Source organism: Lepidothrix coronata, unplaced genomic scaffold (assembly GCF_001604755.1).
Source record: "Lepidothrix coronata isolate B3197 unplaced genomic scaffold, Lepidothrix_coronata-1.0 Scaffold191, whole genome shotgun sequence".
Classification (NCBI taxonomy): Eukaryota; Metazoa; Chordata; class Aves; order Passeriformes; family Pipridae; genus Lepidothrix; species Lepidothrix coronata.
Window position 1 is genome coordinate 541,434 of NW_016690371.1, and position 12,806 is coordinate 554,239.

Here is a 12,806-nt window from a genome sequence, read left to right on the forward strand (position 1 = left end):
AGTGATAACCTCATTTCTGAAGTCACTTTGGGGAAAGTGGAAAGGCAAAGATACCTGATATTCACTGAAAATAGGTGCACATAAAGGGAACAGATTACCAGGAAACATAAAACTACCACAAACACCATTCATTATTTATGTAACACCAGTAACTAGCACTTATAACATGAAGAGAGGCTGGGCTGTGTAACTAAATATAATGAGAATAAAGAGATTACAATCTTAAAATAATGATTTATGTGAGTCTCATTAGAATAAATAATCCTACATTAAATTGAACATTACACTAGTATTTTTAACCTTCTTTATGGAAATGCAATTATGATATAAATGTATTATCCTTTATCACTTTTTTCATCTACACAATATAGAGTTTCATATACTATAACATGTTTTCTGGACTATACACTCATTCTGGCAGACCACAAAGATGAAAAACATGAACAATGGTTGAAAATTAATGGACTGGAGTGGCAAGTTTTATATAGATGTAACTATAACATTGTGTAGTCAGAGACTATTATAACTGGAACAGCATTTGCATTACAGAGCAGACAATAAAAATTAGACATCTTTCAACTCCCCCCACAAATTTATGAATTCGGTAGAAGAAAGGGTTCTTTTCCACCATATTATGCTGCATTTGTAAGAGGTTGAGATGCTAGAATACAGGGAGCTCATTTAGAGCTGCCTGGTTTGTGGGGAGGAAGACACTGCAGAGAATTGCACCATCCGTACTTTCTTACTCCCACAGAAGAGCCATCACAGACTCCAAAAGCCCTCGGGCTGCAGGAACAGTAGCACCCAATTAAATTTGAAGTTCAGCTCAGGTACCCTCTGCCTGCAGGCCCAGGAGCTCCCTGTCAGCTCAGGTCCTTGCCTGAGTTAAGCTGTAGGTAAGCCTGTTCTTCTTGGCTTCCTAACCTGCTGATCCTGACATGATGTCCTGGCTTGTCCTTGGACTTGCCTCAGAGTAAGGCCTTGGTTGGCTATCAGTGGACTCTTGGTTGACCCTGGTCACCATCACCAGACCTACCCTGGGCCCTTTTTGTCTGCTATGGGATGGAGTCCTGTGGGTGAGGTCCCTGTCCTTGTCTGCCCTGCTGCCACACACTACTCCTGCTGCTCCATGACAGAAACAGGCTTTGGAAGATGAGAACAGGCAAGTCTGTTTCCAGATCTTGAAAAAAACAGCAAAGGGAAAAGCCAATGAGATTGGTTGGTGTTGACCAAATTGGGTTTTAGCATTGTTTTTAGATTCCTTTTTAGGATATAGATGGATTTCCAAGCCCTTCTGAAGGCAAAAGCAGAGATTTCAAGGCCCCACCTACATGTTTACATCTCACACGTCTCATCATGACAGTCATTTCCAATTGCATTTCATAAAAATATAACTGGTAAATACAAAGTAAACAACATTTTTTCTTATGTTTTTCTGTAGCACAGAGGATGCTTCTTGCTAATTAGACACTTCTTCAAAGCACAGTCCCTTCTTGCTGTCTTTGGTTTACGTTTCCAACTTTACCACACGTTCCTTGCAATGCATTTTATTTAACTTGTGACAGCAGGAGCAAAACAGGCCAATAACTAAGGCTGAGTCATTTTCAGTGTCAGCACAGAAGTAATTGTTCTCTAATAAAGACATGACAATCAAATTAAAGAGGTTGGTAGGAAGGAGTCTAGTCATGAGAGCTACGTATCTTGCACTGCACAGGCATTAGAACAGACTGGCTGTACAACTTAGTTGTTGGACTAGAAACATGTTGAATGTACTATTTAAGTAATACATCTTTGAACTTTTAGACTGACAGTAATTTTTTGTTACAGCTTATGGGCCAGAATAACAAGTATGGCTTTGCTTCCTTTAAAGCAAACAAAAGCAAGAAGAAGAAGACCAATTACTACAGTGCAAGGAGTGAAAACATGAGAAAGTCCATCAGTAATAAGAATAATTTTTCAGAATTTTTATATCATTTATTTGCTGTCAGTAGAAAGTAGTAAATCAACATTGTTTTCTCCCTTGTATTTAAAACATATAGTCAACTTAGCATCTTTAACATTCTTAGACACAGGCAAAATTGTTACTGGAAAAAACACTCCTTCTAAATAGTATTTAAATTTTGCTGCTTTAAACCAGAAAGGGCCAAACTTGATTGTGAAGATAGAAAAATGGGATAATTAAGAAAAAAAAGTATAAAAACTTATATAGGAGTCTGCTTAGGTTTAAAAAATGTTTTGTTTTTGCCATGGGAGAAAATGAAAAGGATATAACGAAACCATGTTAAGAAAGTGGGATCACAGAATTGTGCCTGATGAGGATCAGAGAATTAAGGTAACAAATCACTAAAATCCAAGAAGTGGCAGCATTTTAGCTGTCTGACAGCTCACTCATCTCAATAACCAGATTTTACAGGGGAATACATAAGTACCAGAAGCATCTTCCTCCTTCTGAGAAGATATTTGTTTTCTCACCTAAGTACCCTGTGTTGGCATGGGGGCAGCAGCATGCAAGAAGTTGACCCCTACATGCACTGCTATAACCTCTATCAGGTGTGAGGATCCACTGATCCTTAAATAAATTACAGTGGCTCTTATTTAATTATGAAAGGGATAGGCCATACTGAAGAAGAATGTCTCAGGAAGAGCAAAAGAGGGGTTCTGCGTTTACTTTTGCTAAGCAGAGTAAATAAAGTACATGTAGCACACGAGTCAGAGGTCACATCCAATTCTGGCCATAAACAGCACAGGAGAGAACAGTAAGCTTTCTTGAAAAGCCAGGTACGTAACAGGTCGCTGGTTATGGCTGTTCAGAAAGCTGACTGTGAATCACAAATCTGCAGCAATGCCAGAGCTGCATATTTTTTTCCACTATATCCCTATTCATTCAACAAAAGCTCTGCTGAAACCACACTGAGGACTTGCATGCTCTCCAGCCTCCTTTTTGACATTGCTCTGATCACAAGCTATTCCTGGGTTCTGACATTTTTCCTCTGCTGCCTGTGATATTTTCTCAAAAGCTGTTTTCTTTCACTTAGTTTTGATCTCTTCTAGCAAGAGACAGATTCATTTCTCTTTTACATTTCTTAAAAGAGTACAAACTCAGCATAGGCCTGTAGAATAGGTATTTTGATAGCTGTGTTATTATAGATGTTTCAAAATCTTGAATTGGCTCATTATCTAGCCAACTGCTGAAAAACCCTCAAAACAGTCTTGATCTAGCATTCCACCTGTTGTTTTTATCTTTCCAAGTCGAAACAAAGATCAAGAGTAGTATATGTAGCACATATGAAATAAAATCTGGAAGTAGGTCACTGCAGGACATAGAAGTTACTTCTGTGGGGAATTCACCATATGCAGACACCTTTCCAATAACTCATTTTTAGAAACTTTTACAAGTTTGGGCTTTTTTTCGTCCTACTCTATGTTCATATTCCCACAGTATTCTGTAATGTGATTGAACATGTGCTTTTCTGACACCAAAAGCATGTCCCAGTGACTGCAGTGGGTTGTCACCCACAGGAACCACCAAGTCAGGGGTTCAGTTAGTGAAACCATGAGCAAAGAACAATGACACAGTCTGGGATCTGGAAATTAAACATGACCCACCACCCACCAGCAGTGCTGAAGTCACTTTTCCCTTCCCCCTTGCCTTTTCCTCCTTCTCACATGAGGTAATGCTTTGGTAAAAGAATGTGACACAGAGGCTTGTCAGAGCTTTCCATTTCTGTTCACTGGCTTGTACTACGGTTTATCTGAAGACACTTAAAACTAAATCATACTTCCTTGATTCAGTCAGGTGCCATTGATTGCAAAGGGACTATTTACCCAAAGACATGTGAAGGACACAGGCTTTATTGCCTTCCCGATCTATAAGAGAAGACACTTACCTATTCTCTGAGGGATACTGCAAGAATAAACCGATTAATGTATAGATCTTTGAAGATGAAGCATTGAAAAAAAAATTACCCAAACCCCTGGTATTATTGATCTTGTGAAAGATCTAAAGAAAAGGAGCACTTACACAATCAGTATCCAAGAGCAATTGATAAAATTAGAGATAATGTCTCAATTATTCAAACTCTAACCCATTAACTTTCATCTTTGTCAACTGATCTGTGTTAGATTCAAAATAATAGTTTTGGATTTCTTTCTTGTGTGACATTTCATGATATATTTACTTTTCCACATAAGTTCAAGTTTTGAATTCTTTCCCTGTTTTTAATTGTTGCTCAGCATATTTTTATTTTTCCCCTTTTCTCCTTTTTACACCCATATCTGTTCACTCATTTCATCTTGGACATTGTGTTTTTGGGCTGTCCCTTTTTGCTTTCTCACTAAAATCTGCACATTCAAACATTAGTATTTTATTTATGTTATTACTGCAACGCTGTTCTGCCATCAATCACTGTGTCTCTTTAGGTTGAAGTTTTATTGTCTTGTTTGATCCTGTTTCAACTACTTTACCATGATAAAAAGAGCTTTTTAATTAATAAATAATGAAATAACATATAAAGAAGACAAGCAATTGCCACTGAGAAGCCAAGATGACAACTGCAATGAACTAGAAACTAGAACAATACCAAGAAAACTCTTCTTAAAAGTCATATACTTTTAAGAAGAGAAATGCATAGAGCTAATTGTCATCTAAATCACTGGCCATATTTGATTCTCCCCCAACAGCTTTCGAAGGTAAGGTGCTGTGCAGGATCAGTAACTACTAATGCTGTGCAATATGTACTCTTATGTCTTCCAGAGTAATTTTTTTGGCCATATGGTGTTCTGGAAGATTAAACTTATAAAGGATCATTAGGTTTGCAAGGAAAATGAGTATTTGTATACATATTTAGTCAGATTAAAAGTATACTTATATGGCAGGTAATGATCTTGCTGGTCAGTGGATTTAAATACAGGCAGTAAGGCTTTTGGAACCTTCCTTTAGATAAATTGAAAATTAACTGTGGAACTTGAGTTGTATGAAAAAATGCATATAATTATATTATTATTATTATTGTTTATATAACAATACAATATAGTGATCATAATTTTTTATTTTAAAATTATGAGGGGAAGTTTTGAAAGTGCTGAAGCAGAACTGTCTTTCTGGAACCAGTAATACACATGCATTTAAACTCTATTGTATCTCTCTAAGATCAAGGAGGGTGTTTTAATTGGGCCATGTTAAGATTAAATGCTCAGTAATACATTTCTAGCTGTGGTCAGAATCAGATTCTCTTGAGAAAAGAGAGGGGGGGGGAAGGATCACTACTTTGGCTCACAATCCCATAGAAACTCACCAGTAGGGTTCTTAATTCCTCCATGCAGCATCTGTTTCTTCCTCTAAAAATAGTATTCCTTAAATTCCTATATTCCTTATAGGAATGAAAACATTTTACTATAAAAAGGTTCCCATAATCTGCACCTCTGGGAAAAAAATTCTCCATCTTTGCCAAACCTTTTATGGAAATTAGTGCTACAAATTAAGACTGGGCATACTTTTTTCATGTAGCCCTAAACATCTGTTTCACAAAAGCTTTTTCTTTTTACCCCTACATGTCTCTATGATGGTCTACACTGACCTTTTGGATGTCTGCCCATCAAGAAGCACTTGACTCTCAGCTATCCATTTTGCTTAAGTTCATGTGTCTCTTGGTATGTCTCATACTGGCTGAATGAACTGAGAGATGCTTTCTGAACAGGGAGTATCAGTACTTGTGGAATAATGCACATTTTTATAGCTCAAACTTTTTTCTGTACGTTGCAGAGTGCCATTAGATAATTATCGGCTCAAAACTGTAAAAACCTTTGAATGTCATTAACATTTCATATCATTCCATTTTTCACAAAATGTATGTAGTTCAGAATCTGACAATATTATATATGATATTGAAAGTTTGAGGATTTGTAGCCTTATAACATGAACCAAGAATTGCAGTGTCCCAGTTACATACAAGGGGATGTCTAAACCAGAAAGAATGTCCAGGGTCAGATGGTTTCCTGTATGTTGTTTAGCCCCACATTCACACACAAAATCATTCTCCTATGCCCTCAGAGCTGAAACAGAAAAGGAACACCAGCTAATGTTTGAGGCAGAAGAAATTTGTCCGAAAGGGGATAATCAATATTGGTTCAAAATATGGCCAGCTGCAGATTAAAAAATGATAAATAAATAAGACAAAAAGATACAATTTTCAAGACAGAAGTGGGACCCATGAACAGGGTCTAAGGAAAAAAAACCAAACCAATCAACCAGCCAAAAAAATCTGACAACTACTGTAGACCATGACTACTTTAGCACACTTCTACATTTGAGCCAGACTTAATATTCTGTTCTAAGAAACCTGAAGACCCATTTGCTTAGACTTGAGTTGCAAGCTGTGGTACACAGACTAGAGTTTTCAGCAAAAGACAATCAAGAAAAGCAACTCAATGCTGTAAGACCAGACATTGCTCTGCATTGCCCAGTCCATAGCTCTACATTAAAAAAAAAAGAACAAAAAGCAACAAAATCACAGAGGTCTGCAAATGAGCAAAGGTTAAAACCAATGGTTTAGATGACACATAGTTAAGTATATTTATGGTACCAGATGGTCATGACAACAATAGGAAATGCATATGTTAAATGCTGGAATTTCTAGTTAGTATTCATGTTGTGTGCATTTCTTCACATTAGGCAGTTTCTTCAAAATCAGATAAAAGCAAATTTAAAAATAAATGTTAAATAAAATTTCACATGAATTATGAAATGCACTAGAATCTCAAATGACTGAGAAGAGGTAGAGAATTGTTTCTAGTGAGCACTAACACAATCTTACATATATTAGATTTGTTCATCTCCATCTCTCTCTCTTCCCATTTGTATATGTGTGAATGTATAACTAAAATTAACTAGATTCTATACAACACTTCAAAGGAAGTTCCTCAGGAATCTGTTGCTTATTTATGGGTAACGAGAAGTTTGCAGCATATTAGTCCACTAATAATAAAGGCATACTTAGGTGTTGCAGGTGATGCAGATCTTCTGGACATGGCAGCAGGAGAATCAGACCTTCTCAGAGGAGATCCCATTCCAGATGATGAACCAGGTGTTGTGGGTCGCTTCTCTTTCTTTATCTTCTCAGTCTAGAAGCACAGTTCATTTTAGTTTCCACAATCAGTATCAACAAATCAAAAATCTATTTGATTGTTTTATTAACAAGATGGAATATAAAGTGATTTCTGTAACAAACATTTGAAAGTTTTTTAAACAGCAGCTCACAACTGAGGTGCTATTAATAGTTTTTTGTTCTACACAGACATAACACACAGCCACCCCGTCTTGCATGGACATAGCATACAAGTTGCAGTAATACCACATCAGAGCCTCTGCAGGAGCTCTTGGGAGGGATGGTGGCACTGGGTGGAGTCTTCAAAATCATATATATGCCCCTGCAACACCTCCTAGATATGATCAGTGCTGCAACCAGGCATCTCACAGAGATGTTGCTGCAGGTAACACTGAATCACACCTAAGACTGAGACCACACACATCTTTACTCTCAGCTTTGGTCCTCTCACTTGCAGCTAATTTAGATGGCATGAATTCCTGTATTATTAACTACTACAAGACACAAGACCTTATGTGAATTTTACAGTCCTCACATATGCCTTAATCTGTGCAGACTCAGTGAAGAAAGAGTTAAGTAAGTGGTGTAAAACAGAGGCATTGTCAATGCACTTGGTGAGTTTCTGAAATATGTGAAGCTCGCTCATTTACCAGCAAGACTGGATAGTCATATTCAGTGGGAAATCCTATTTGTCTTCCCCATTCCCAGAAGTTACAAGCAAGTCAAAAAACATACACTTCAATGCCTCAGTTCCCTGAAAATAAAGGTGTGTTGCTGTTTCAAATAGCAGTGCTCAACACTGATTCTCAGGAGGAGGAAGATATCAAAATGCTGCTTCAGTGGAGCACGAAAGCAACAGACCTTTGCAAGGCTTACTTTCTTATTGCTGTGTCTTACAGCAGGGCTAGCACTTTATTTGTATTTATGTAAAGGGAGAGATAACAAGCAGAAGCAGCACCAGTTTACCCAACAGTGAAATCAAAACCATTGCAAACCCACCTGAGTAACTTCGGCTGCAGGTGCCCCTTTCATGGCACTGGAAGTGGAGGGTGAGGTCACCTTCTTCCTGTCGGTGCTCCGGGTGGGAGAAGCCTTGTAGGGAGACTTAAGAGGACTAGCTGGTGCTACACGAGGACAGATATGGAATACTAAAGAGTTATAGTACAATAGCAAGAGCAAAAGGGAGCACAGACAGAGGAAGTAAAGGAGAGGAGAAGACAGCATACTTTTATGTTATAATGTTCAAAGGTACTTTTAAAGGTTTTTTAAATAAGTGTTTCAAAAGATTACAGTATGTAACACATTCAACATGGTCCCATGTTTATTAAAGATGTCTCAACTGAAGGTAACATTTTACAAGATTTTTTAGAAATTATCTCTAAAATATTGCTCTCTCACATACTTTTCGAATCACCTGACTGTGTGATTATTCTTTCCTCTGAAAAGTCCAGCTTCCTTTGCATATGATAAGAAGAGTAATCAGATAATTCTAGTTGGGAGACTTTTGAACAAATACCGCAAAACAGGAAAGGTGACAGGAGCATAGGGAGTGTTTGGGTTTTTTTTTTTTTAAAGCTTAAACATGGCAATGGCTCCTAAATACCTTACTTACTTTTCAAAATAATACTTAATTTTAAAAAATTAACCAAAAACCCCCAAACCTAAACTAAATGCTGCTGTAGGTATTTCAGTTATTGTTATTTGTGAGAGACATCAGTTTGAGTGTGACACACACGTTACAGCTTACAGGGCAACTCTTTTTTTATTTGCAATATGAACAGGATTTTTTTTAAATGGTATATTTTACTCCTGTTTTTGTTCATATTGCCTTCCAAGATGAAACCTTCACATACATACAGAACAATCAACAGAGTATATCTTTTATTAATAAGACAGACATTAATTGCAACCAAGTGATAGTGTGTTTCCAATTATGGTCAACTAAAGTCAAGAAGGATACTGACTTTGGAAAAACAGTAATTATGTGCTAATGTAAAGAAACTCACATTTCCAATCTTTTTTTTTTAATTGGAGGCAGTCTTATAAAACTTCTTATGAAGCCTTTTTGCATGCTTTAAAGTTTAATTAGACCTTTGTATTCTTTGACACACTTTCCAGCAAGCTGGCGTAAGGTCACTGAATATTAAGAAAAGTGTTCAGAAACTTAAAGCCTGCTTAAGATAAGTATTTTCACTTCAACTGCTAAAAGAATTAATTATGTGTCCAGTAACAACTGTTTGCCTGAATATCTTAATTCAGAGTGACATTAATAATTTATTGCCCTGGAGTCTTAAATTGAGGCTCCTCATTTCTATGCACACAGAAATGCAGGAGCAGAGCAATTTTGACCCCAGTATAATGAGCTCTTGGAAGGGAAGAACCCTCTCCCCTGTTCAGGAACCTACTTCTATGGTAAGAATTACATGACAAATGGGAGATCTCGCTCAACAGTTTTCCTGGCAATTACTGACAAAACTGTCAGCTACAGTCCCATTGCCTTGTGAGGAAATGACAAGAGGATGCTGGTTCAGAAAGCTGTTCCCAAAATCAGCTCTTCTGTTTCAGCTCAGTGAGAAAGGAGTTTGCAGTCCAAATGGTATCCTTATTAGACATGCCAGCGTGCTACTTTAAATGTCCTGTGATGGAGAGTGAGATAAAGCTGGGAGTTTACAAACAAAACTAGTAGGGAAGGAAAAAAGTCATCCCTATCGATTTCTTTGATATCAAATACAACATGGAAAACATCATCTGTAGGTGGCCCTAGCAATTCACCTGAAAATCTTAAGCAGAATATACTGATCTAATTTTGAGTTGGTTTTTGCTCACTCTTAGCAGTAGCTGATCTATGAGCACCAAGCAAACTGGGAATTTTCTCACGGGCCAAGTACTGTATGACAACATCTTCGCTTCCAGTAGAGGCTGCTTTTAATGTAGAAACAAGAGAAGCAATTTTAGAGCCATTCAATATCAATGTCCTTATGCACTGAACAAAGAAGCAATGCACAAGGGAAAGTAGGTTTACTTTGCAATTTTTTTTAAAATAGCTTTGTATTAAAAGCACTGATGCAAGACCTAAGCCCATTTTAATCATGGTGTGTGAAAACACTCAAAGATGATCAGACTTTATCATCTAAATAATTTAATCCTGAAAAAATGTTTCCTTTTGCAGACAGGCATTTGGGTGTGTTCTTTGGTGTGTTTTTTAGTTTGTTTGTTTTATTAAAAGTAATACCAGCAGTGAAGCTTTTGTCATGTTTCAGCCAACACTGTGACTAAGTATAGCTTTGTAAGTAGAAACTACTCTGGAAGTCAGGCACTTGCCTAAGTATTAGCAGGATTGGAAACATTAGTTTTGTAGATGTTTGCAAAATAATGGGTTTACCAGACTACCATTTACAGATAGGAGTGGTAAATAGCATCCCTTAAAGATCAATAATTTTTGGAACTGACACCTTCTTATCAGTATCTCTGCTTTTTCCTCTAAGTATGTATCATTTTATATATATACCTAATGTATGTATACCTAAACATATATATATAAATACACTGTCACACAGTTAAAGGCAAAAAAGTATTTAACAGCTAAGAACTGGAACCCTTGTAAAAATAATTAAAGCTCAAATGGTGCACTGGGATTTTTGTTCTACATACTATTTGAGTATGACAGGGATGACATTAATAAATCAATCAAAGCCTCTGAGAGGTGTCACACCCTCATCTAAAAACCTGTTTCTTACATGAATACATTCAGCTTTTCCATTGGCTTCAGTTTTAATGATTTCGTTTTGTTTTTTTTTCCTAAAATAGACATTCAGGACAGGACAGACAAGATGATGTGCTTTTCCAAGATTTTAAATACACTGCAATCAGGAACAACTTAGTTCACTGTTGATTTTGTACTACCATGTAAGTTGTCATTTGGTTCATGGTACTCCATTTCTTTCAGCAACTACACAGATGCAGCCACAAATATACCTGAATGGTTTCAAAGTGAGTAAGTCACATTTTACCTGGAGTATTGTACTGCTCAGAAAGCATTAATGTACTTCTGCTTCTGGCTAAAGATGACTGTGTGGGAGTCAGCAGTCGAGAAACAATAAAGTTTTCCATTGGACTAAGATGCATGCGGTGAGCTGAAGGATGGGAGCAAATAAAATAAAATTTAAGATGCAAATAAATAAAATGATGTTACATAAAAATAACTGAAACAAAATGATGAAATGATTAAATGAAATGCCGAAAACCCTGGAAGTGTTTGAGATTTAAAATATTTGAAGATGATTTTCATTCCCTCTGAAAAAGGTTTTCTAGTTTCTCCATCCTTTTAAATTATTTTCCCACCTGTACAATAAATATAGTAAGGTTAAGACTGTGTTGCATTTTGTTCTTACTCAGAGGCATGTTCCATTATGTAAAATGGTTGCTTTCATGACTCAGCATGAACAAGGTTTTTCTTCCCCAGTAGAAGAGGTAAAACATTTGGTATAACAGTGCAGCTGCTCCCTAACGTGCCAACCGAACTGGGACTGCATTTAAAATTTGCCATCTCACTGCATTATGTAAGTCTTATTTATACAATATGCCTGCATTCCTTCCTACTCCATAAATGTAAGCGTCAACTATGTAAGACATATTTATAGATGTTCCTATTACACGTATATACAGTCATCCATCATAATAACCTCAAAGGTACTGATGAGGTTATTTCATTAAGAAATTCAGAACTTAAAATAAATGTACCTTCTCTTTTCATTCTAAAAACAAGCCTTTGTAGTCACTTATTTCAGTAAATACATTTTTTATCATTAGACTTTAAAGAGGGAAAAAAAGAAACACAAAACAAACCTAAAAAAGCCAAAGAGTTCACAGTGAGATAAACCCTTTGGTCCTCTTTTTAGTGTTTAGTAATCACTAATCCTACAAGATGATCATCTTTTGCTGAGTCTCTCGTGGATCAGAGTTTTCTAACAAATTAAAGGGCTCTACAACTCTGGTCACCAGATTGAAGTGTCCCAGGTGGCTCATCGGACGTACTCCTGCCCACAGTACATCCCATATCTACCATCAAGCCACATATTTGGTTTGCTTGTTTTTCCTTATTTGGCCAAAAGGTCACGAGCAGTACAGTTATGGGAAATTGCTGCAGTCACAGCACGTACTTACAACCTTGTTTGCTGGAGTATCAAAACTTGAAAAAGAATCAGTAGAAAACCCACAGCGTTTGTTGCTGGACTATGATCTCCAGCACGGCAGCACAGTCATGGGACAGGCTACAGAACTACTTTATTGTGTCAGTTTAAAAATGCCTCAAATGTTTGAGCTCTTTTGAATAACATACATAAGCAAATCACACAACTCTATGGACAAGAAGTGCTTTAAGCAGAAGGAGAGTTTAGGCTGGCAGGAGACCAGCAGGTTCACTTGCCTCTGTCGGGGGAATGTGTTATGGCCGCGGTGGAGGAGGAGAGGCGCTTACTGATTGGCGAGTCCATTTGCTTTGGCAGATTCATTGTAGAAGCTGAAAGTTTGTCACATGCTGCAGAGAAACGCATTGAAGATATTTGTATTCACGTCATGGTGTTGATAAACTCCCAAAATTAACCTTGCATTTGTACTCGTGGCCCTTGCCACTCACAGCACTGAGTTAGGCAGGAGGTAAGCTCTTTCTGACTGCTGGAAGAGCAGCATCCTGTGACACATGCT

General features: G+C 37.2%; 1 protein-coding gene across 7 annotated transcripts in view; it reads right to left on the reverse strand.

Moving 5' to 3' along the window:
- MAP7D2 (MAP7 domain containing 2) overlaps positions 1–12,806 on the reverse strand; it is a 37,360-nt gene that overhangs the window by 10,142 nt on the left and 14,412 nt on the right. For 3 of the 7 annotated variants that reach the window (XM_017831447.1, XM_017831445.1, XM_017831450.1), the window contains 4 exons: positions 12,529–12,639; positions 11,114–11,236; positions 8,103–8,251; positions 6,992–7,119 (listed from right to left, as the gene is read on the reverse strand). In XM_017831447.1, the coding sequence (XP_017686936.1) occupies positions 6,992–7,119; positions 8,103–8,251; positions 11,114–11,236; positions 12,529–12,639 (511 nt within the window). The remainder of the gene's footprint in view (positions 1–6,991; positions 7,120–8,102; positions 8,252–11,113; positions 11,237–12,528; positions 12,640–12,806) is intronic. The other 4 variants (XM_017831449.1, XM_017831448.1, XM_017831446.1 and 1 more) reach the window with 3 other exon arrangements.